This window comes from Culex quinquefasciatus, chromosome 3 (assembly GCF_015732765.1).
Source record: "Culex quinquefasciatus strain JHB chromosome 3, VPISU_Cqui_1.0_pri_paternal, whole genome shotgun sequence".
NCBI classification, from domain to species: domain Eukaryota; kingdom Metazoa; phylum Arthropoda; class Insecta; order Diptera; family Culicidae; genus Culex; species Culex quinquefasciatus.
In genome coordinates this window covers 137,315,557-137,340,534 of record NC_051863.1, presented here as the reverse complement: position 1 = coordinate 137,340,534, position 24,978 = coordinate 137,315,557, and the positions used below count along the sequence as shown (strand labels likewise).

The following is a 24,978-nucleotide window of genomic DNA, read 5'->3' as shown; positions in this document are numbered from 1 at the left end:
CCCATATTTGTCATATTTGATGTCATTTCTACCCAAATACAGTATTCCTTGGCTGCATACCGTATCGACTTCAATATTGGCTTCATATTGGTGCAATATCAGAAGTGAATTGACCTTTGATTGAAGCTCGTCTAGAAGCTGTATTGGGTTTACAATAAATGCAAATAAATGTATGACAAAAAAAAATTAAGATGATTTTCTATCTTGATTTTGATCAGTGTTTGAAAAAAAAATGAATCATCGGACTTTGGTAGTTGAAAAAATGAAACAAACACATTTTGAATATTTAGAGGATATTTTATTTGTTAAACCAAGCACCTTTTATTCATTTTATTACGTTGATAAGCTACAAACTAAGCATTATTCTGCAATACATTTGTCAAATTAACCCTTCAGCACAGCTTAAACTGCTCAATGCTATTCCCGGCCAGCGCCAAAATCTGATCCGGCGTAGACGGAGCCCCTAGGGCGACCCACTCCCGCGCCAACCCAGCATCCTTCCGGGCGGCCATCAACGCGTGCCGCAGGGCAAAAATAATCGAAATGGTCATGTTCATCGCCGGCTCACCGGTAGCCTTGGAGCGTAGTACTCCCGTCTGGTTGGAGCTACCCTGCAGGAACCGGATGCGGAAGTCCACCGGGATATCTTTGGCACCCGGGGGTTTGTATGTCCAGGTGCGGTTCGTCAGCAGGGCACCGTCCTTCGGATCGAATACTAACGCTTCGGTTAGGTAGTAACCGAGCCCCATGACGAACGAGCCCTCGATCTGGCCGACGTCGATTCCGGGGCTAAGGCTTTCGCCGACGTCCTCGAGGATGTCAACGCGGCGGAGTTGAACGTTTCCGGTGAGGACGTCGACTTCGACCTCGGAACAGCTGAGACCCCAGATGATGTACGGGACGAGGTCGGATGCCTTGAACATGTAGGTGGCACACAGGTCGACGTTCTTGGTGTGACACTTTTCGACCAGGGCTTCCCACGGATCGTCCTTGTTCTCTTCCTTGACGGGTTGCATACGCTCCAGGATCATCTCGCAGGCACGTTTGACAGCATAGGAGACAGTCTCACTGGTCATGCTTCCTCCAGTGCAGATGGCATTCGGTGAAGTAAGATTGTTGGTTGGTTTGATGGAAATCTTCTCAATCGGTATGCCAAGAGTGTACGCAGCTACTTGTGATACCTTGGTGTTCATACCTTGTCCCATTTCGATACCACCGTGAGAAATTGCCACGGTTCCATCATCATGGAAGATGCTTACAATGGCGCTCAGCGATCCAAAGTAGCCCAAGGGATACCGCATCGGAACAATGGCAATACCACGTTTGCGCCAACGATGTTCAGCGTTGAACTGATCGATTTCCTTCTTTCTAGCATCGTACTCAACGTCAGCTCGGAACTGCGGCATCAGCTCCAACATCTTCAGGTCTTTTGGCATGTTTGCCATGCGGACATCCAACGGATCAAGACCGGTGGCAAATGCCACGTGTTCCATAATGTTTTCAATCATGGCAATTCCTTCGGTAGTTCCCGGAGCACGACACCAGGTGTTGCTGGCGCAATCCGTCTTTACTCCCTTGGCCACTGTCTTGAAAATGGTATCATCGTAACAGTTGGTGAAGAACATACCAGCATGTCCCATAGCTTCGTTGAAGTTCGATCCGAAATCATGAACGTATTCGTTAAACAGCTTGGTGATCTTGCCCTCCTTGGTAACGTCAACCTCGTAATCAGAAACGACCGGGTAGCGTTTACCAATTGCATCCATGTTGGCCTCCAAGGTCATCACAAATCGAACTGGTCTCTTCGTAAAGTGGGCGGCCAGTGCACAAGCACACGCGATCATCGTGGCACGTGTACCCTTTCCACCGTAAGCACCTCCCAGCCGGCGAACGTACAGGTTCAAGCTGTTCTGGGAAACCTTCAGCATCTTGGCAATCGCCATCTGGGTCAAATCCACCCACTGAGTAGCCGAGTACACGTCCATACCGTCCTCAATTGGGATGCACACGCAACATTGCGTTTCCATGTAGTAATGATACTGACCTCCAATTTCAAAATGACCCTTCACTTTCATGTCTCCTTCCGGAGCGGCCTCGTAACTTGCTCCAAGCGTGCTGTACGGCATTTCTTTGATACGATCAGTGACCTTGGCATGAAGGACATCCTGCACTGTTGGGTACACTTTAGAGTTAGGCTCTCCATACGACACCTTCACAAGTTTAACGGCCCGATTGGCTAAAGCAAACGATTCCGCCACGATCATGCCAACAGGTTGACCGTGATAGGCTACGCGATCGCTGCAGAACACTTCTTCGATATCCGAGCCCATAAAGTCGGGGAAATACATGAAGTTGTTAGCTCCGGGAATGTCCTTTGCGGAGAAGAACGCCACAACCCCAGCTTGCTTCAAAGCTTCCGAAGCGTCAATCTTCTCGATCTTTGCGTGAGCTTTGGTAGCCAGCACGAACGCTGCGTGAAGCTCGTTCGGTCGTGCCGGAATATCGTTGGTATACTGCGCCTCGCCGGACGTCTGCGCCAGACCTTCAATCTTGGGAATGTTCTTGGTGAGGGGCCAGTTCTCTTTGTAGGTATCGAATCGCTGTGAAGCGGTGGAAACCGGTCGCTCAAGGACCGAGCCACCGGATTTGTATTGGGGCTTGATGAGCGCGTTGCCTTTGGGGGCGATGTTGAGTACGAACTTGTAGAAAAGTGAGAGGGCCAGGTTCTTGCGGTACTCAGGCGATGCATCGGGAAGGACCCAGTCCGGGTTGAGCTCGTTCGACAGCGTTTGGAGAGCTCCTTGGAAGACGTCGTTGGAGAAGAGGTTTTTGCCGGCGAGGAACTTTTCAGTATTGGCGGCGTGGGTGAACTGAAGAAGAGAATCGTTTTAGATGAACTCCAAGCTATTAACCACTGCAAATCTCACCTTAGGATTGATTCCGCCAAAGCAAAGTGAAGCAGACTCAACGGATGACTTATTCGCGGTGAACTTGATCAGGAACGCACCGTTGACGTACGCGTGAGCGTTTTGTGCTCTTGGCATGATTTTGAACGAACGGAAGACGAATACTTTGGGATCCAGCGGTGGTAGAACAACGTTGAGTACCAACTTTTTCTTCATATCCTTGGACACAAATTGGGCTGGAGAAATGGTGCTGGTCTTGCCACCAGATTCCACTGAAATAAAAGTATTTTAGTTCAACTGGAAGCAACGCAATCTAAGAGAAACCTACTGATTGTCAGCTGAGCTCCAACGGCTTCCAGGATCAAGTACAAATCCGAAGGGAACTCGTTGTGCTGATTCTTGATGCTCAAATTTCCAGCGATTGTTCCAGTGTTGCGTACAGGAACGTTTGCAATCAGGTCAATATGCTTAACGAGCTCCGCGCAATAGCCAAAGTTCGGACTCTTTGCTGCGACCTCCGTCAGAATGGTCATCAACTCGGTAAGCGAGACATTTGCCCCAACGGTCAAGTTGTTCCCCATGGAGTGCGATCGCAGCTCTTCGATTGAAGTGACATCGATGAAAACCTGCAAGTCATCGCTTCTACGGTAGACACCTGAAATAGAGGATTGCTGTTTGTCATACTACTAAGTGATTACTGACTTAGATCATACCGTGAGCAGTGTTGCCAGCCACGAGCATGTACGGCTTCATTTTGATTTTCTCGAAGATAGCAAACACATCGCTGATATTGTAGACCTTGTGCCACTCTTTGTCCTCGGAAAAGCTCAGATGTACTCCCTTCTTGTCGTTGATTTTCCCAGCCGCGGAACACTTTCCAGCACAAGCGGAACCAGTTTTGGGACAAATCTTGGTCAAGTCCTCAATATCTCGGCACGCCTCCTTGAGACGAGGCTCGGCATCGACGGCCAACGATTTGAACGCGTCCAGAATCGGTCGATATCCGGTACAACGGCAGATGTTCCCACCGAAAGCGTTCTCGACCTCGGCCATGGTCACCTGACCGTTCTTGGACTCGAGCAAGCTGTACATGTTCATGACCATGCCCGGCGAGCAATATCCGCACTGGGTTCCGTTGAAGTGCGCCAGAAGCTTCTGGGTCGGATGGTAGCCATCTTGTTTGTCTCCAATTCCTTCGACCGTTAAGATATCCAGACCGTGGCAGGACAGTACCGGGAACAGACACTGAAATTGAAGTTGAATGCGTGTTAATTTTGAACAATTGCAATTGGGATTGAAGTTCGCCGCCGTCAATTACCGAGTTCACAGCCCATGATGACTTCTGCTTCGTGACCGGATGAATTCCGTTCACGTTGACGACGCAAGCCCCGCAACCTCCCTCCAGACACATGAACTTGGTCCCGGTGAGGTGGGCATGGTTGCGGATGAAGCTGTTCAGCGACGTATCAATCGGGACGGTCTTCGGGTCGACTGTGTTGATGTTTGGTGTGGAATTGCAAAATATTATTAAATATACCTTCAATTCAAGTAATGCACTCCATATTCTAGCCTAGTCATGTATCATTATTTGTGCAATGCAAACGAAATGAAGTATATTTGCTGTGACGAGTTTTCGCTATCACAATTGGCGGTGACACGCAAGAGCCTCGAAGGTAATTATCTAATCTGATGGTAAACGGTCGGTTTGAGGCAGAATGGGAAAATGTTGAGGTTTTCCAATTGTGCCTAACTGTATCCAGAGATAAGATACGGTCCATATTTGGTATATGAGAAGGCTAAATTATGGCAAATTTGTGCCTGTCACGCGTTACTAATTTCGATGAATTTGTTCATTTTGATGATTGTCTAATGTAATTAGTGGATTTTTACTCAAAATAGTTCATAATAAGTGAAATCACATAATCATGACTTATTTGTATACTAATTAAAATAACACGTTGTCTACTAATCGATGCCGGTGTGCTCTTTTGTACTAAGCTTGCTGGGATTCCTATCCAGATAGAACAAGAGAGCACACGGTCATCGTAATGATAACTTGAAAAATAGACTAAACTTAGAAAAAAATATATCTATTCTTTAAACTTTTATAATTGGGTTTGAAGTATTTCACAACATTTCCTAACAATACTTACCATTAAATGTCTTCCCGTTAATCGTAAAAATCACCTCCATTTTCTGCTAATATCTGAATCTTTTCCAACTCAATCAACGAATATCACGGAAAACTAATTTTCTTCAATCGCTCACAATTCGCTCCCCTCAGCCGGTCACTGTGATTAGAATTTATTTTTGCAAAACAGAAATATTTGCGGAAATGGAAACGCAACACGTCTTCTCACTACGACTAATCGTGAGCGAGTGTGCGGCCGTGAGCTCGGCCGAGGCAATTTTAACCGCCTTTGCGCAAACAGCTGAACCTGAGGTGGCGGCGCGCGCGCACGTGTTTGTCACCGGTCCGCGAGAGAGTGAGAAGTTTGGAGGAGAAAAAAACGTTTGTTTCGAGTGTGGGTTGAGTTTAGACTCAATCACAGGTTGTGAATGTTTGGGTTAAAATTTGGCAAATCATTCAATTGTGCGACTGGCTTAGGTCACCAATACTTCCTCTTTTTTTGGGTTTAGACAAGGTTTAAAATATGTCTTTAACTCGTCAGAAATACGAGTGAAATTTGAGAAATCACGAGTTTGAGTCTATGCAAGACTTTACTTATTTTGATTATTTTTGATCTTCAAAGAAGTTTTACGAATTACAAAATAAACCATTTAAATACAAGTTATACTTTTTTGTTGTGCCAAAACAAAATCTTCAATGTGAGCGAATTTTATTAGACGCCGGTATTATCGGCATTCATATACTAGCGTGCTACTGTTAGTTGTTTAGGTGTCGTCTATATGGCTGTGTTAGGATCTGACGCTAATGTTGCCGGCAGTTTGAGGAATGAAGATTTATGGATGGACGCTACTCACACCTCCCGTCTAGGGTGGTCCAGAAGTAAAACTACAAACCAAAGTTTGAAAGTATAACTACAACTTTGGTTTTCGATACTTTTTTTATGTTATTTTTTGCGAATAAGCAACTGTAATGATTTTTTTTGTTAAATGTAGCCATCGTGCTGTAGTTTCACACTTTAGACATTTTTATTTTATTTTCTACTCATTTTGATCATAAAAAGTCTTTTATGCATACGATTGCTTAATTATAGTGTACCTGGTACCTCTAATTTATCTAGAAATTCAAACTATTTCTGTCATCCTTATCTAATCTACATTTTTTTGTCATCCTTATCTACACAATTGCAAAAGGGAGGGGTGGGGGGGGGGGGTGGTCAAGCAAAACGCAACACTGATATTTTAAAAATTTTGATGGTATTGCCATCATCTGCAAACCATTCAAAACTCATTCAACAACGTCCCATTTTGTAGTTTTTAGAAAAAAAATTCATTACAAATATGTTCATGTTTTTTTCAAACCCTTCCTTTATTTTTTTTATCGAAAAACCAAGGGTTTAAACTTTTTTATTATTGCATTATCATTTTACCATCTATTTAATTACATTTAAATGTTACATTTAAAAAACATTATCAGCCCTGTTAAATTTTAGGAAATTTATCAATTTACGAAAGCAGACATGAGAGTAATCTTTTTAAGAAACAATTTATTTAAGGCCATTGCAAATTTTACCTCAAAACTTCCCCGTAAAATAAGGGTTAAAAAAATTATAAACATTAAAATTTTCTTGATAAAACTTCCGAAATCCAAAAAAGGGTACATTAAATTACGTTATTTTTATTTGATCAAATAGCGCATTGTTATACTGATATTTGAATAATTGTGTACTGGAAAGTTACTGAAAAAGTTTGCAGTTGTTTAAGATACAAAATATAAAACCTTGACACAAAATATTCATGATAATAAAATTTTGAGCCCAATTTTGTGAAATTTAGCAGAATTTTCATTAACAGAATTGACGATTCAGACATCCTATTTTTAATTAGATATTAGAAATTAAATTTGATAAAATATGTTTAAAACCAAGTACATCCTTAAATACCGTAAACCGGGGTGACTTTGATAGGATTTTAATTTATTTTTGGAATATTTCCCAACTGGAAAGGTTTTTCTCATGATTATTATTTTTAAAACATGTACTGGCGTAGGCCACACAAAGTCCATGCACTATTTATGAAAAAAGATTTTTCTATAATGTTTAGAAAAAAAGTTATGTTAAAAATTCTCATTTTAAATTCCGGGGTGACTTTGATGTCATAGTTTTTCTTGTTAAAATCAGATTAAAGATGTTTAAACTTTATTTTTAGGTTAAATGTACCATCACTAAGGTTGCTGATATAGTTTTAAAGAAAAAAAAATCAATGTTTATATTTAGTTAGCTAAGTTTTTAAGCTTTTAACAAAATACATATAAATTTTAGGTAAAATTGTTAAAAAGTCGGAATTTTGCCTGTAATTCGTTAAACCTAGTATTGTTCATAAAATTATCGATTTATATTGCATTTTAATCTGAATTCGAAGCACGAATCACAAATTTTCACATTTTATATGAAATTTGTTCAATTGAAATTGCCTATAAATTTTGAGATTTTTGTTGTATTATGTTTCAAAAACACATATTATTTACTATTTACTAAATTATTTTACCTTCTCCAAAGAATCCGAAAATGCATTCCATTTTCCGATTCAAAATCATGTTCAATGACAAAATATGACACTTTGAGAAGTTTAAAATAATTCCTTTTATCAACATTTTCTTAATAATAGTTAACTAACTTTTTAAACTTTTCAAAATTTTAAGAAAAGTTCTTCTTGAGGTACTTTGAGTACATCTCTACCACGATCAGTATGATTCCAGGCCATTCCGTACGTATTTCATTTGTACTCTTCATTTTGCGGAAAAATCTCAAACCTATCAAAGTCACCCCGGCTATCAAAGTCACCCCGTTTTACGGTATCTCAAAAACAAATCACATCCTAGATCCCATCCTAAGCCATAAATTCACCAAAACTAAAAATAGTACAACGAAAGAACTAAAATTTGCTTGCTTATGGTTTTTCAAAAAAGTTCAGGCAACATTTTATTTGGTGCAATTGTTACTGAAAATTCTAAGAAATCAGAAAACATTGCACAGTGGTTATCAAGTCACTAACATTTCGTTTTTTTAATCAAAAAGTTTCCTTGTTTTTTTGCAATTTGTTATTCATTAATTTCCAAAAAAATTAACAGAGATTTAAAAAAATAAAAGCTCAAGCTGCTTTGCGTTTTCTTTCTTTGCAGTTTTGAATCTCGTTCTTCCAATGCTTTAAATTTCACATTGTTTTATCCCTAGCATGTTACAACCAAAACATATATCGCTGGAACTTTTGGTAAACATTATAATAAACAGAATCTTAAATAATGAGATGCAAATGCACTGAGATGCAATTAAACAGTTAATTATTTCGAATTATCGCGGTATTACGCGTTACTTACCCAATTTTACGGCCAATGGCGAATTTCGCGGATTACGCGGCTTCCGTGAAATCGCGAAAAATTACTAGCCCTAACAATTGGTGATCAATTTTAAAAAAATGGGATGGGTCAAAATCATGATTTAAATCATAAACTGCAAAGAAACAATATTGGAAGGCATTTGAATGTTGATATTTTATTTTTAATGAATTCCTTAGACAATTTTCTATGAAATGCAACCAGAAGAAATTCTTTTGGTCTTATAGTTGGAAAGTTACGAGTAAAAGAAAAAGAGTATGTTAGAAAATCATCAAAGAAAAGGGATGGTCCAATCGGCATCCACCTTGCGATTTCTGCTAACGATAGATGAGAGTTCCCACCAAGTTTGGTCTAATTCGGTGAAGGTCGAGACCAAGGCTCAATGGTTCTCGGGCATAACTCAACCAATCAAGATGATTCTTCTTTCCAGTGATTTGTAAGGATGTCTAGATGATTCTAGAACTTTGCAGAACTTAATTTGATCAAATCTGTAATTTTTGCGATCAAAAATATCGTTCATACTTTTTTTTTCGCGTGTAAAAAAAATCGCCGAAAATTCCGCGGAGGCAGTCGTTTTAAAAAAGGTGGAACAATGTTTTCGGTCGCAGATATTACAGATTTGATCAAATCAAGTTCTGCAAAATTTTAGTATTTATTTAAATATTTTTTATGACCCACCACAATCCCCCACACCAAAAAGCTCATCATTGGTATGGACGCAAACTAATTTCAGCTCGAATTCAAAATGATAATAAAGCAATGTAATAAAATAATGAGCTGATTTTACTAGGATGTGCGGTGGTTTAACTACTATAAACTTTTAAGATGGTATCCCAGTGGAAGCTACTTCCTTTTAAGGGAACCACAACAATGTAATGATTTGTTAACGCTATTGACGGGTTATTGAAACTAAATGACGATTAGTAGAAAATTTCGTTTAATTTTTGTTTATAATGTTGTTTAATTCTAGCATTAAAGACTAGTATCATCTAGACATTCATACAAATCACTGGAAACAAGAATCGTCCCGATTGGTTGAGTAATGCCCGAGAACCAGGGAGTTGAAGTTACCGTTCCTCCTTTTTTAGAAGGCTTGGGCGTCCGTGTAAGTTGGACATGCGTTGGGCGTTAAAGTGTTAACAGATACAGACTTTCATTCAACCTGGAATTCGCAGCGATTTTTCTTATTTTGAAAATAAAAATGTGGGTACTAATTTAGTGAGAAATAAAAAAATTATAGTCCATTCTGATTATTTTAATTTAAATTAAAAACATTACAACAAACACAAAACAAATTAAAAGAATGAAGGCAATAAATCATTTCAGCAACAACTTATTTCAGTAGATATTTCTCCAGTTTATTCTCAGCCAATTTCTGAACAACATCGAGCGTCGACGGCGCTCCCAGCTCGATCCACTCATTCGGTAGTCCGGCATCTCTTCTCGCTGACATCAGGGCATTCCTCACGGCAAACAGCACCACAACACTCATCACAATCGCAGGCTCGCCGGTTGTTTTCGATCTCAAAACTCCAGCTTCATTCGACGCGTTTTGAAGCAGCTGAATACGAAAATCAACTGGAATATCCTTCGCCCCCGGTGGCTTGTACTTCCACGATCGATTCGTTAACAGGGCACCGTTCGTTGGGTCGTACACGAGTGCTTCGGTTAGGTAGTATCCAACTCCCATGACGAAGGCACCCTCGATCTGTCCGATGTCTATGCCGGGGCTAAGACTTTCGCCGGTGTCCTCGAGGATGTCCACCCGGCGGAGTTGGACGTTTCCGGTGAGGATGTCAACCTCGATTTCGGCACAGGAAACTCCCCAGACGTCGTACGGTCGCAGTTCACTTTCTTTGTACATGTAGCTGGCACTGAGGTCGATCTGGTTGTTGTGCGATTCGGAGATGATCGTGGTCCACGATGCTGCTGGATTTTGAGCTTTGATTGGTTGCATTCGCTGGAGAAGAATTTTGCATGCTTTTTTGATGGCCTAGAAGATTTACAGTGTTAGAAACGTAAAATGAGGATAAAACACTGTAAACTTACGTAACCTACGGCTTCACTAGTGTAGCTTGCCTGGGTACAAACTGCGTTCGGCGAGATGAGATTGTTGGTTGGTTTAATGCTGATCATCTCTACCGAAATTCCCAGTACGTGAGCTGCTACCTGGACGGCTTTGGTGTTCAAGCCTTGACCCATTTCGATGCCACCGTGAGCGATTGAAACTGTTCCATCACCATGATAGATTGAAACTAATGCGTGGAGAGCTCCAAGATAGGATACGGGATACTTCATCGGAACGATCGAGATTCCTCGCTTCCGCCAGCGATTTTCCTTATTGTACTGATCAATGCTTTGCTTTCTAGAATCGTATTGAACTTCTTTGCGAAACATTGGAAGGATTTCTCTCATTTTAGACTTTTCTGGGATATTGTTCATCCGGACATCTACCGGATCCATTCCTGATCCGTGAGCTACATGCTCCATGATCGTTTCGATCATGGCGATCGCTTCGGTTTGCCCTGGTGCTCGGCACCATGTGTTACTAGCCCGATCAGTCCGAACTTCAAACGCGTCTATTTTCCAGCAGTCACTCTCATAGCAGTTGGCATACGAGTTCTGGATCCAGAAGGGGCTTTCGTTGAAGGATGATCCTGCGTCGTGATAATACTTATTGTTCAATTGCACAATCTTCCCCTCCCTACTAGCTTTAACCACGTAGTCGGACTTCAATCCGTATCGTTTCCCGATCGCTGCCATGTTTGATTCGAGAGTCATGACCAACCTTACGGGTCGTCGAGAAAGGTGAGCGGCCAATGCACAAGCGCAAGCGATCATTGTAGAGCGGGCAGCTTTCCCTCCAAAGGATCCTCCTAGACGTCGAACAGCAATGTTAACGCTGTTCTCCGGAATCACGAGCATCCGAGCGATAGCTACTTGCACCATATCAATCCACTGAGTTGAGGAGTACACGTCCAGTCCATCCTCAATGGGCACGCAGACACAGGACTGTGTCTCCATGTAGAAGTGGTACTGTCCACCGAGCTCGAGACTTCCTTTGAATTCAATACAGCTTTCAGGTGAACTTACGCTTTGTGGTCCGACGAAGCCATGATCTTGCTTTAGTATCCGATCATCGTTATTCGCTTCAATGGCACTATCAATCGTTGATACTACTGGTTCACATGTCCTTTTATAGCTGATTTTGACAAGATTGCTTGCCTTATTAGCTAGCTCAAAGGTATCTGCCAGAATAACACCAATTGGCTGCCCATGATACTTGACCATTCCACTGCAAAATAGTTCTTCGGGATGCGGATGTATGCTTTTGATCGGCATGTAATCGTTGCACCCGGGTATATCCTTAGCTCCATAGAATGCATGAACCCCCACGACAGCCAAAGCTTCACCGAGGTCAACATCCAGAATCGTAGCATGAACTTCAGTAGCTAGTACGAACGATGCAAACAGTTGATTAGGCATCGCTGGTAGATCGTTGACGTATTTGGCCTCTCCGGACGTCTGCGCCAGCCCTTCAATCTTGGGAATGTTCTTGGTGAGGGGCCAGTTCTCCTTGTAGGTATCGAATCGCTGTGAAGCGGTGGAAACCGGTCGCTCTAGGACCGAGCCACCGGATTTGTACTGTGACTTGATGGATGCGTTGCCTTCGGGAGCGATGTTGAGAACGAATTTGTAGAACAGTGAGAGGGCTAGGTTCTTGCGGTACTCGGGAGATGCGTCGGGAAGGACCCAGTCCGGGTTGAGCTCGTTGGACAGCGTTTGAAGAGCCCTTTGGAAGACGTCGTTGGAGAACAGGTTTTTGCCGGCGAGGAACTTTTCAGTGTTGATGGCGTGCCTGAACTGTTGGAAAGAATCGTTTTAGATAAACTCGTAAGACCCACTACTAATCTTACTTTGGGATTGATTCCGCCGAAGCAAAGTGAAGCAGACTCAACGGATGACTTATTCGCGTTGAACTTGATCAGGAACGCACCGTTGACGTACGCGTGAGCGTTTTGTGCTCTTGGCATAATTTTGAACGAGCGGAAGACGAATACTTTGGGATCCAGCGGTGGTAGAACAACGTTGAGTACCAACTTTTTCTTCATATCCTTGGACACGAATTGGGCTGGAGAAATGGTGCTGGTCTTGCCACCAGATTCCACTGAAATAAAAGTATTTTAGTTCAACTAGAAGAAACGCAATCTATGGGAATCTTACTGATAGTGAACTGAGCTCCAACGGCTTCCAGGATCAAGTACATATCCGAAGGGAACTCGTGGTGCTGATTTTTGATGCTCAAATTTCCAGCGATTGTTCCAGTGTTGCGTACGGGAACGTTTGCAATCAGGTCAATATGCTTAACGAGCTCCACACAATATCTAAAGTTCGGACTCTTTGCTGCGACATCCGTCAGAATGGTCATTAACTCAGTAAGCGAGACATTCGCCCCAACTGTCAAGTTGTTCCCCAAGGAGTGCGATCGCAGCTCTTCGATAGAAGTGACATCGATGAAAACCTGCAAGTCATCGCTTCTACGGTAGACACCTGAAATAGAGGATTGCTGTTAGTCATACTGCTGGATAATGAGTCGATTAGCGCATACCGTGAGCAGTGTTGCCAGCGACGAGCATGTACGGCTTCGTCTTGATTTTCTCAAAGATGGCAAACACATCGCTGATATTGTAGACCTTGTGCCACTCTTTGTCCTCGGCAAAGCTCAGATGGACTCCCTTTTTATCCTTGATCTTCCCAGCCGCGGAACACTTGCCAGCACACGCCGATCCAGTTTTGGGACAAATCATGGTCAAGTCCTCAATATCTCGGCACGCCTCCTTGAGACGAGGCTCGGCATCGACGGCCAACGATTTGAACGCGTCCAAAATCGGCCGATATCCAGTACAACGGCAAATGTTCCCTCCGAAAGCGTTCTCGACCTCGGCCATGGTCACCTGACCTTTCTTGGACTCGAGCAAGCTGTACATGTTCATGACCATGCCCGGCGAGCAGTACCCGCACTGGGTTCCGTTGAAGTGCGCCAGAAGCTTCTGGGTTGGGTGGTAGCCATCTTGTTTGTCTCCAATTCCTTCGACTGTTAAGATATCCAGACCGTGGCATGCAAATATGGGGAATAAACACTACAATATTTAATATTAAATGTTAAGTGATCTTTTAAAAAATAATAAAAATTATACCGAATTAACAGCGCGAGAGTAAACTTCGCCGGACACTGGATGTAGCCCTGAGATGTTCACCACACACGCCCCGCAGCCTCCCTCCATGCACATGAACTTGGTCCCGGAGAGGTGGGCATGGTTGCGAATGAAGCTGTTCAGCGAAGTGTCGATGGGAACTGTTGTAGCGTGGACTTTATTTCCACAAAATTAGTAGTTTTAAAAGGGAATTTCTTAAAATTTAATACTCACTTGAGAATATTTTTCCATTGATGGTGAAATTAACCGACATTTCAGTTTCTGAACTACTTTTTCAGCAGAAATTTCAGGTCAATTTAACAAGACCGCTCCTAAGTGATGAAATAACTACTCACAAACATCGGTTACGATATCGTTTGAGAGGATTGAAGAAAATGGATAGAAAAAAAAAACGTAGCAGGGGGCAAGCTTGGGATCTAAACTAAGAAAAGTTGTAAACGTCACTGATAAGTTAATGTTCAAACCTCGGTTCAAACCATGTTATGTGGTATCGATGGAACTTTGAATGTCGATATTTGGAAAGTTTAGGCCAGTGCAAAGCTTATTTCAAGTTATTGTCATAAAAAACCAGCAATAATCTCGATTTTCGTCAAAATCGGACCACCCCCTCCTTTTTGACAAAAATCGAGTTGGACCAAATTGAGCTTGATCGTAAAATGTTGAATTCGAGTGCTGTGTACGTTTGAGTTGGAATGGTCCATAAAGCATTTTGTGATACTTTTTCGTGCCTTCCATTTCATTAGGGCACATAACTTTTGCAAACTAGAGTGTATGCCTCTCACATCTTATTTAAACTGTCATTTAAGCGAATGGGATACACTGTTGATTACAAAAGTTATGTGCTCTTTTGAAATGTTAGGTTCCATTCACTCAATATAGCTTTATGACGTTTCGCGTACGCACACTAGCGCATCATTTGATTTTGCTCGCCGGACAAAATTTAACCTCACTTTTTTTCGTGTACGTACACGCAATACATGCGCACGTTAATAACTCTATTATACAAAATGTACTTTTGTTTAATTTGGTTGAAAATTATGCTTGAAATTTTTATTTTTTATTTTCTGAGCTTTTTGGTTTTAGTTTTAATGACAGATATGATTTTTATGTGTGAAAAAATATTTATGAACGGGGCTTTTTCCAATATTTTTTTTCATATTCCGATAATATTGAATAATGTCATTTACAGGATATACATTTTTAATAGTAACATTTGAATGAGCCACCATGTCATAGAGGCTTCCAAAAAGTTTTACCCAAACGAAAAATTATTTAAGGTTTTACGGAGGGTTGCTGTTTCTGCACAATATTATTTCCCATTAAAAGATTGCATTTGAATGACCATTTTAATTTCTAGTCTGGCATCTCTTTTAGTATAGCACAGCATAGCATTACGGGTATGTACCACACTTTAGGGGGTTCCACAATGGTCGATTGGGTCCTAAAATTATGCCTAGATTTCTGATATTATAGTTCACAACGATAAAGCTTCTTTTTCTGAGTACAACTACCCTTTGTACGACCGCAAAGGATTTAAAATGGATTTTTAAATAAACTCAAAAAAAAAAAAAATAACTTCGCGGCCCTTCTTCGTCGCCGTCTCGCTAACTTGTCGCACGTGCATTTTGAACCAAATTAAGTTGAGAACGCCATTTTGTGCAGCTAACAATGCCTCACCTTTTGACCTTCACAGATCCCCAAAATTAGATTTCAATCCTGAGATATTCAATAAAAACCGAAAAAACTCTGTGCATTTTTGTCACTTTTCATATGAAAGAAGTTTCAATCATGTCGTGCTATCTTGTCACTCCCTGAAAATTAATGTGCGGCAACTGGCCAAGGGGATTTCAGGTCAGAACGCGTTTGACGCACGTAGAAGTTAGACTACCGTAAACATCTGTAATTATAACTTGGGATTCCAGCAGCCAACTTCAACCAAACTTCGGGACAATGCACAGAATGGTCAGCTAATCAAAACGTGTTTGTTAGTGTTTAAATTGCGTGCTCTGGTTTTTGTTTATTCAAGGTCAAACATTAAAACGCGTTCTTCTCGGAACGTCGAAATGGCGGGTGCGACAATATAGCACGACGCCGTCGTCTTGACAGAAAAAGGCCCTACTTGACAGCTCGTTCCAAGGGGACCATAGTTGATCCACCGAAAAATGTTGTATTGTCAATTTATTTTTAAGCATTAAAATGAAAAAAAAAAGTGATCAGAAATGGTTTTTAATCGTGTTTTTTACCGTTGTGCATAAAAATTGATATAGAAAATTTGATTGAATTTAGTCTGGTATCTCTTTTAAAAGACACTTAATTTGAATTGAGAATCACACCAAATTCACTTTGGCGAGTTTAAGCATTTTAACGACAGAACCTGTTTACCCAGCATTTATTCGCTATTTGGTGTTTTCTTTCTAATTAAACAGGACGCAACAATCAGTTTTGCCTTAAATCAAGCATGCAATTTATTTTGAAAATTATACAATTATAAAACTTTTCCAGCACCATTAAAAATTATCACTGTTTTAATAATCGACCTCAATTCAGCATGTACTGATCCATGTTATTTCCTGCCGCCATAAACACCTGATCCGGCGTTGTCGGCGATCCCAGCGGAATCCAGACGTCCTGCAGACCGGCATCACTTCGAGCCGCTCGAAGCGCATTTCTCAGCGCAAACAAAACCACAATCGCCATATTGAGCGCCGGTTCTCCGGTAGCCTTCGAGCGTAGCACTCCCACCGGATTCGCACTTCCGTGCAGGAAGTTGACCCTGAAATCAATCGGAATGTCCTTCGCGCCAGGCGGTTTGTACGTCCAGGTGCGGTTGGTCAGCAGCGCTCCCGAAGCGTCGTCGTACACCAGCGCTTCGGTTAGGTAGTATCCGATGCCCATCACGAACGCTCCCTCGATCTGACCGACGTCCACGCCCGGACTCATGCTCTCGCCGGTGTCTTCGAGGATGTCCACCCGCTTGACTTGGACGTTTCCGGTTAGGATGTCCACCTCGAGCTCGGCACAGCTCAGACCCCAGATGATGTAGCCCTTGAGTTCGTCGGCCTTGTACTGAGCTTCGGCGCACAGATCGATGTTCTTCACGTAGGACAGCTTGACGATCATTTCCCAGGGGGCGCCCGGGTTGCCGTCGCGGATGGGCTTCATGCGTTCCAGCAGCATTTCGCAGGCTTTCTTGACGGCCTGGGGAGGGAAAGGTGGATTAGATGAATGTTGAAGAATTGATTTCGAAATAACTTACATAGCAAACAGCTTCGCTGGTCATGCTGCCTCCGGTGACGATGGCATTTGGCGAAGTAAGACTCGTGGAAGGCTTCACGGCGACTTTCTCAAGTGGGACTCCCAGGACGAAGGCCGTGACTTGTGCCACCTTGGTGTTCATGCCTTGACCCATCTCGATGCCACCGTGTGTAACCGAGACTGTTCCGTCGCCAGCGTAGATCGAAACAATCGCATTTAGTTGGCCGAAGTATTCCAACCAGTACTGCATCGGAACGATGGCGATTCCACGTTTCTTCCAGCGGTTCTTGACGTTGAAGTCATCGATCTCTCGCTTGCGTTCGTTGTACTGAACGTCCGTACGGAACTGTGGTAGCAGCTGCTTCAATTTGTTGTCTGCAGCCATGTTGGCCAAGCGAACCTCGAGCGGATCTTGTCCGGTTTCGTGCGCGATGTGTTCCATAATGTTTTCGATCATGGCTACGCCCTCGGTCGTTCCCGGTGCCCGACACCAGGTGTTACTGGGAGCGTCGGTTTTCACCGCCTTTCCGACGACCTTCCACGTCTTGGCGTCGTAACAATTGTTGAAGAACGCCGTGGTTGCATCCTGGACGGACTCGTTCAACGATACTCCGTAGTCCTGAACGTAGTGGTTGTTCATCTTGGTGATCTTGCCATTTTTCTCCACATCAACGGTGTAGTCACTGATCAAGCCGTACCGCTTACCGATCGCTGACATGTTGGTTTCGATCGGCAGAACAAACCGTACAGTTCGGTTGGTAAAGTGAGCCGCCAAGGCACAAGCACATGCGATTTGGGTTGCTCGTGAAATTTTACCTCCGTAAGCTCCACCGAGTCGGCGAACGTACATGTTCAAGCTGTTCATCGGAAGCTTCAACGATTCGGCAATCGCCAGCTGGGTCAGATCCATCCACTGCGTTGAAGAGTACACGTCCATTCCGTCCTCGATCGGTACGCAAACGCAGGTCTGCGTTTCCATCGTGTAGTGATACTGCCCGGCGATCTCGAAGCGTCCCTTGACGGTTTTAGTAGCGGTGACTGCCGTCTGAACTCGGTAACCTTTGCCCTTCTTATCGAACGAAACGTCGAAGAAGCGATCCTGGACGTCTTTATCCATCACAGACTTCAGGGTCGGATAGAGCGGCTTGTTGTTCATCTTTTCGTACGTGATCACGACCGTTTTAGCTGCCCGTTGAGCCTGGTTGAACGTTTCAGCGACGATGACTCCCGCCGGTTGACCGTGGAACTGAACCTCTCCACTGCAGAAGATCTCTTCGACGTCCTGGTTGCCCAGTCCAGCCGGCATAAAGTTGTTCGTTCCGGGTATGTCCTTCGCGGAGTAGAACGCTACAACTCCGGGCATTTTCTGAAATACAAACAACCATGAACATCAGATCAACCTCCCTTTAAATCAAACACAAACCAACGCTTCAGCAGCGTCCAGCTTCGCAATCCTGGAGTGCACCTGCGTGGCCAGCACGAACGCCGCGTACAGCTCACCCGGCTGCGGGGGAAGATCGTTCGAGTAGTGCGCTTCGCCGGCTGTCTGCGCAAGGGCTTCGATCTTGGGGACGTTCTTGGTGAGCGGCCAGTTCTTCTCGATGGTGTCGAAGGTTTGCTTTCCGGAAGACAGCGGACGAGCCATTACGGTGCCACCGGACTTGTACTCGGGCTTCAGCGCGTACTGACCCTCGGGAATGATGCTCAAGATGAACTTGTAGAACAGCGAAATGGCCAGATTCTTGCGATAGTCGCTGGAAGCGTCCGGAAGAACCCAGTCCGGGTTAAGCTCGCCGACTAGGGTAGCAAACGCTGATTGGATGGATTCATTGTCGAAAATGTTTTTTCCAACCAAGGCACCCTCCGTAGCTGTAGCGTGGGTGAACTGAAATAAAATGTTCATAAGTTTGAAATTCTACACAAAGCATAAAGTCCTAATTACATCGGGATTGATTCCACCGAAGCAAATCCGGGCACTCTCGACGCGATCTTTGCCCGCGTTCAGCTGGAGCAGAAAGGCTCCGTTCACGTACGCGTGAGCGTTCTGGGCACGTGGCATGATTTTGAACGATTTGAAAAAGTACACCGATGGATCCAACGCCGGCAAGACTACGTTTTTTAGCACCTTCTTGCCCATGTCCATTGTGACGAAGTCCTTCGGGCTGACGCTGGACGATTTGCCGCCGGATTCGACTAGAATGGAAGTTAAAGTAAAATAATTAGCAATAACATTATATTTGTTGTAAAAATATCCTTAGAAATTTACTTACCAATATTCAAAACCGCTCCCACAGCCTCCAAAATCAAGTACATATCCGACGGAAACTCGTGGTGCTGATTCTTGATACTCAAATTCCCCGCAATAGTCCCAGCATTCCTCACCGGCACATTAGCGATCAGATCGATGTGCTTGACGAGCTCGTTGCAGTAGCTAAATTTGTTGTTTTTCGTTGCCGCCTCCGTAAGGATGGCCATAAACTCCGTCAGCGAAACGCTTCCCCCCACAATCAACTCGCTACCCAACGAGTGCGCGTGCAGCTCTTCGACGGCGTTGATGTCGATGAAAACCTGCAAGTTTTCGCTGCGACGGTACACTCCTAAAAAAGGTTGGGGATTTCATTAGGTTAACTGCAATACCATTTTTGGGGTAGATCTACTAACCGTGAGCAGTGTTGCCAGCCACCAGCATGTACGGCTTCTCTCCGATCTGCTCAAAGATGGCGAAAATATCGTTCAAGTTGAACACTTTGTGCCACTCGGATTGGTCATCGAAGACCATGCGGAGCGGTTGCTGGATTTCAACCTTGCCTCCAGCAGAGCACTTTCCCGCGCACGGACTTCCCGTTTTCGGGCACGTCTTGGTCAGATCTTCAATGTCTTTGCACGCTTCCACCAGCTTCTGGTCGGCGTCGACGGCCAGCGACTTGAACGCGTCCAAAATCGGTCGGTATCCGGTGCAACGGCAGATGTTTCCTCCGAACGAGTTTTCGATCTCTTCCATCGAAACCTGTCCCTTCTTGGACTCGAGCAAGCTGTACATGTTCATGACCATGCCGGGCGAGCAGTACCCGCACTGGGTTCCGTTGAAGTGCGCGAGTCGTTGCTGGGCCGGATGGTAGCCGTCCTTTTTGTTGCCGATTCCCTCGATCGTCAGGATGTCCATGCCGTGGCAGGCAAACACCGGAAAGAGACACTGGTTTGAGGTTAGTGAGTAAGCGAGTGAGCCGAAACGTCCACCGGAAATCTTACCGAATTGACGGCCCAGCTAGTCCTTGCCTTGGTCACCGGATGCACCCCGTTGACGTTGACCACGCACGCCCCGCAACCCCCCTCCAGGCACATGAACTTGGTACCGGTGAGGTGGGCATGGCTTCGGATGAAGGTGTTCAGCGAGGTGTCAACCGGTACGGCGTTGGGCTTAACTAAGGTTCACAAAGAGACAAGCAAAACGAGACTCCCATGAAGTAACCGAGTGCATTTTAATAAGGTGGCTGCAGCTTAATTGCCCCCTGCAAACGACAGACATTCAAACTAGCTGTTGAAATTTGCGTTGTAACGATCAGATGTAAGTCACACACATGGCACAGGTGAGTTTGTATGACGGTGAGAGAATGCACTCAGTTCGCAGTGTACTCACCAGTGTAAGCCTTTCCGTTGATGGTAAAAGTAGCTTCCTCAAGGGGGCTGAAATCGTAAACAACAAAGTTAATCACGTTTGGTGACTAGTTTTGTTGTATTGACTAAAGGCTAACGTCAAGCGATAATATGAGCATTTATATTCTAATCAAGATAACCGTCGGATGCATCACTTTGAATTTAGAATTCACTAGTTTAAACAGCTGCACCTAGAGTTTTGTCGCTACTTATTTGCTGGTTTCATGCTTTTTATAGCTGCTTTAATTAAACGAATATCTTGTCAATTAGCTTTTTTTTTGCGTAAGTTTTTACAGCTCTCTTGATACTACAATCTCAGTCAAATTTATGTGCCTCAAGGCTGAAGCCCGCAATTTTTTTTAAACAATCAAAACTAATGTCAATTTGATGAATCAATAGATTTAAAACACTTTCCAAGATGGCGGCCAAAATGGCGACGATGAAATATTGAGATACTGCATTTGGTAATTTTTAAGGCCATTATTTGCCCCATGAGCATATTTTTTTAATGTGAATTTGAAAGCATAGAAACAATGTTACCATTATGTTACTCTAGATATTTTGTTAAAAAAATAAATAGTAGCGATTTTGGATTTTGATTGTCATTGAATTCGAATATTCTGTATTTACAATTATAAAAAATTCCAAAAATCTATTCTTAAAAGCAAACCAATTCAATCCAATACAGTCATCCCTCATATTCGGAACAGTTTACAGATCGGCCAATGTTCAAAAAATCATAGCAAATCGATAATTAAGCTTAGTGATTCGCTTTTACTTTCATTTGAAAGCTTTTCTTGCGATCTTTCGAATGCTGTATCGAACAACTGCAAATTTTAACTTTTATATCAAGTTTTTGAAGAAAAACTTTGACCCTTGAAATCCACAAATTCGGAACACTTTTTTCTTACGGATGTAAACAAACTTTGGATCTCTCCAGTAGTACATATTTATAACAAAATAATGACTTCACACACTGCAACCAGTGAAACTCAAGCTTAGTGACGTTTTATCCATGGTCTGATAACTTTTTTTGTGAAAATATCAGTTAAATTCAGGTGTTCCACAATTGTGGGAGGCACAATAACATCCCACAATCATGGAACAGGAAATTTGGAGGCAGTGTTTTGCTGCTCAGGATAAAATAGTCTTGAAATGAAGTTTTTTGTTCAAAAGTACTACTTTTACTAGTGAAATAGCAAGAAAATGTCCAAATAAAGGTCTTAAAAATAGTAGGGTCGAGAGAAAAGCTGCATTTGGCACCCGGGCAGACGGTAATAACAAAATTCATGACATTTAAATAACAAATACTGTTAAAATAACAGAAAGTGTTAATCTTGTTATAAATAACATAAAATGTTATTGGCCCAGTATTTTCAAATATCAAAAAATGTTATTCCCAAGTTATTTCCGTCTGCTGGGGCATGCTATTGACAAATTATCACAAAAGTGTTCCGAATATGTGGGATGACTGTACTCTATTTGCACACTTTTTTTTTTCGCATCAGTCCTCTTGATATATAACCGAGAGTCTTCAAACCAGCTTGAACCATTCTTCTTGTGAAACGATTCGCATTATAATTGTTCCTCTCTTTAACCTTAGCGGATTTTAAGCTAAACCGGTTTTTGGTCACGTATTTTTTGCAGCATTACGTTTGAACAATAAACCATTATGATGTCAATCTAAACAACTGCTGAAACCCCTCTCTTGGAACTCACGCTGATCCTTCCGTAGATCCCCAGATGTATGAACTCAACGACGAAAACATTTTCACACACAAAATATTCTATTCAATGTAATAAAAAAAACTTTCACATAAACAAACTCAAGCCAGCTGCAGCGATTTTTTAACCCTTTTTTGCAAAGGGTGCGTTACGACAGAAGCAAAAAAAAAAAAAAAACTTGCGAATAAATCTTAAAACCGGCGCGCGAAATCTAACGTCCTCTCACTACGACTAGTCGCGAGTGAGTGCCGGCAGGTTCTGGCCGATCGATGGTTTTTGAGGTGCCCTCCGGAGTGAGAGAGAGAGAGAGAGGACGGAGATGGAATCGTAATTATGGAGTGCCGATGGAGTAATCCTGCTAGCAGCGTGGTTTTTTTAACTTTACCTTACTTTTTTGAGCTCAAATGATAAATTTTGATTTCTTTGCCATAAAGATGCCAATTATTCAGAAACAAATAATTGAATGTTGTTCAAACACGGTCCAAGTTTTCTCACCTCGATCACCTAATTTAATTTTAGCAAAATTGCCTTTCGACAATTGTTTTTTTTGTATTAAGTTCAATTAGAAACAAATATTTTTTTTTATATGTTTTTAGATGAACGTTTGTTAAAAAGAGTTATTTTGTCGCATATGATGGACACATTAAATAAATTCACTTAAAAAAATTAAGTAATAGATAGAAACAAATATTTTTAAATTAAAGTTCATTATTCTTTTCTTAAATAAAATGCTTTTTATTCAAAGTTACTTTTTCAACATTACAATTTTGAATAACAAGTTTTCTATTATTTCACGAATTATCAGAATTCTAGATTTTTTTTTGAAAAAGTTTAATTTTGACCAGTTTTTTCGAGTTTTAAACCCCTAAAATTCAATCGTGTGCTTTTGAAAGTATTTTTTCGGAAAGTTCAGCAAATTTTGCATAAGAATGACTCTTTGAACGATTGTTGTGGCTCGTACACTACTTGTGGCGGTGATGTTTCTAAAGTAAAAAAAACAAACCAGATGCTGCCGCTAATCATAAAAATATGTTTTTAAAGAGAAAATATGTGATTCTACCAATGCACGAGCTACACCAATCGTCCAACGGGTCATTCTTTACTAAATTTGCTGAAATTTCCGAAAAATAATTTCTAAAGCACATGATTGAGTTTTAAGGGTTGAAAATTCTAAAAACCGGTCAAAAATGGTCAAAATCATCGCTTTTTTTGTAAAATTCCGATAACTCGTGAAGAATACATACAAACCCCTCATGTTTATGTATCAATTTTTTTTTGTCTGCTCTACAACTTTGTAGAACATTGTCACGCTTTAAAAAACACGTGTGTGTGTATATGTGTGTGTGTGTGTGTGTGTGTGTGTGTGTGTGTGTGTGTGTGTGTGTGTGTGTGTGTGTGTGTGTGTGTGTGTGTGTGTGTGTGTGTGTGTGTGTGTGTGTGTGTGTGTGTGTGTGTGTGTGTGGTCCAATCCAATACCCGCTGACCGGCAATTATGGGAAAGTATAGTTTGTATCAGACTTGGTATATGCTGATACGACATATCTCAGTCCCGGGTATTAGGTGGTGACAGCCCTCGCGCTGCTTCCAATGACCCATTTCAGAATGGCGAGATCCTGGCAGCCCAATTCCGAGGTCGTTGGGCATTGTCTGGCCCCGCCTAAACATAGAGCAAGAACCAGACGAGTCCTCAAACTATCTTTAAACTTCCAATCCCATCAGGCAAAACAGAGATCTGCGCGTATATAATGGTTAATAAATAACATTTGTAGAACACTTCATTTAATTTTTTCGACTCCGATGAAGCTTTCACTCAAACTGGCCCCGACGCCCGACCAACTCGTCGGATTTTCTTCTTTTTCCACTCTTTTTTTTCCACCAGAAGATGCGCAGGATTGATCCTGTCATCCTCCGACGAACTCGCACTCTAATTGGCTGCAAAGTTACAAAATAACCAGTAATTTTAAAAATGAAAAATGTTGTTCTCAATGAAAAAATGACCCTTCAGGGTTATTTTAGATTCGGGAAATACATTAAATTTCCATAAAACGACTTACCTCACGATTTTTGACAGTTGAGTGAGGGGAAAAAGCAACGATTTTAAAACTTTATTTTTCCAATTTTACACAAAAGTCCTTTTAACACCAGATTTCTATCTCTTCACGGTTTCGAGCAACAAATCACTAACAAACGTGTTTTAGTAAAAATCAAGCAAAATGAAAGGGGTCGTACCACGGTCGTGATCAGGAACTTACATAACCCCTTAGAGCAAAGTTTCACGAAAATCGAAATAAGGTCGGGGCAACTGGTGTGTGATTTGGCAGAGAATGACCCAGAGGAAACTACACCACAAATATTACAAAAATAATATTTTTTGGCAGCAAAATGGCAAAGTTCTGAAAAAAATTGCTGTTTGTTTTTTTGTAGTTAACAAATCAGTTATTATATATTACTATATAATTTTACACTTAACACACACCCTACACAAAACCAATGCAATCATTAACCGGAGCGTTTGGTACGGTATGTCCAAGCATCCTTCCTCCTCTGTATATTCTGTGAAGTGCCGCAGAATCTTCTCTGCGGTAAACACAACGCAGTTGGGCTGACCGCTTTAATTTTTGTAATACATTTTCGGGTGTTCTCGGATGTACTGCAACTATTAATAATGACAAGAAAAGTGCTTGGGGCGTAATCACAAGAC

The 24,978-nt window shown here is 42.3% G+C and overlaps 3 protein-coding genes across 3 annotated transcripts; all 3 read right to left on the bottom strand.

Moving 5' to 3' along the window:
• Positions 1–282: 282 nt before the first annotated feature.
• Positions 283–5,321, bottom strand: LOC6047252 (xanthine dehydrogenase/oxidase). Its single transcript, XM_001864299.2, has 6 exons — positions 5,060–5,321; positions 4,225–4,397; positions 3,620–4,151; positions 3,235–3,561; positions 2,928–3,178; positions 283–2,870 (listed from the first exon to the last, which is right to left on the bottom strand). The coding sequence occupies exons 1-6, from the start codon at positions 5,097–5,099 to the stop codon at positions 393–395; spliced, it is 3,801 nt and encodes a 1,266-aa protein (XP_001864334.2). The 5' UTR covers positions 5,100–5,321; the 3' UTR covers positions 283–392.
• A 4,434-nt stretch (positions 5,322–9,755) lies between these two features.
• Positions 9,756–13,909, bottom strand: LOC6047253 (xanthine dehydrogenase). The gene is made up of 7 exons (XM_001864300.2): positions 13,857–13,909; positions 13,626–13,798; positions 13,037–13,568; positions 12,652–12,978; positions 12,345–12,595; positions 10,477–12,291; positions 9,756–10,420 (listed from the first exon to the last, which is right to left on the bottom strand). Exons 1-7 carry the CDS (start codon positions 13,894–13,896, stop codon positions 9,761–9,763), a joined length of 3,798 nt encoding a protein of 1,265 aa, XP_001864335.2. The 5' UTR covers positions 13,897–13,909; the 3' UTR covers positions 9,756–9,760.
• Positions 13,910–16,079: 2,170 nt separating this feature from the next.
• On the bottom strand, positions 16,080–22,523 carry LOC6047254 (xanthine dehydrogenase 1). The gene is made up of 9 exons (XM_038262937.1): positions 22,272–22,523; positions 20,536–20,582; positions 20,148–20,320; positions 19,560–20,091; positions 19,169–19,495; positions 18,841–19,091; positions 18,322–18,783; positions 16,900–18,264; positions 16,080–16,841 (listed from the first exon to the last, which is right to left on the bottom strand). The coding sequence occupies exons 1-9, from the start codon at positions 22,319–22,321 to the stop codon at positions 16,182–16,184; spliced, it is 3,867 nt and encodes a 1,288-aa protein (XP_038118865.1). The 5' UTR covers positions 22,322–22,523; the 3' UTR covers positions 16,080–16,181.
• Between the last annotated feature and the right edge of the window lie 2,455 nt (positions 22,524–24,978).

Bases quoted from the DNA above. Each gene is read 5' to 3' on its own strand.
- LOC6047252 (XM_001864299.2), bottom strand. From the start codon at position 5,099: ATGGAGGTGATTTTTACGATTAACGGGAAGACATTTAATG. The intron at 4,152-4,224 runs GTAATTGACGGC...CTTCAATTTCAG, and splicing joins CATCATGGGCTGTGAACTCG to TGTCTGTTCCCGGTACTGTC. The intron at 2,871-2,927 runs GTGAGATTTGCA...TCTCTTCTTCAG, and splicing joins TTGGCGGAATCAATCCTAAG to TTCACCCACGCCGCCAATAC.
- LOC6047253 (XM_001864300.2), bottom strand. From the start codon at position 13,896: ATGTCGGTTAATTTCACCATCAATGGAAAAATATTCTCAA. The intron at 12,596-12,651 runs GTAAGATTCCCA...CTTTTATTTCAG, and splicing joins TGGAGCTCAGTTCACTATCA to TGGAATCTGGTGGCAAGACC. The intron at 12,292-12,344 runs GTAAGATTAGTA...TCTTTCCAACAG, and splicing joins TCGGCGGAATCAATCCCAAA to TTCAGGCACGCCATCAACAC.
- LOC6047254 (XM_038262937.1), bottom strand. From the start codon at position 22,321: ATGTTTTCGTCGTTGAGTTCATACATCTGGGGATCTACGGAAGGATCA. The intron at 18,784-18,840 runs GTAATTAGGACT...ATTTTATTTCAG, and splicing joins TCGGTGGAATCAATCCCGAT to TTCACCCACGCTACAGCTAC. The intron at 16,842-16,899 runs GTAAGTTATTTC...TTCCCTCCCCAG, and splicing joins CCAGCGAAGCTGTTTGCTAT to GCCGTCAAGAAAGCCTGCGA.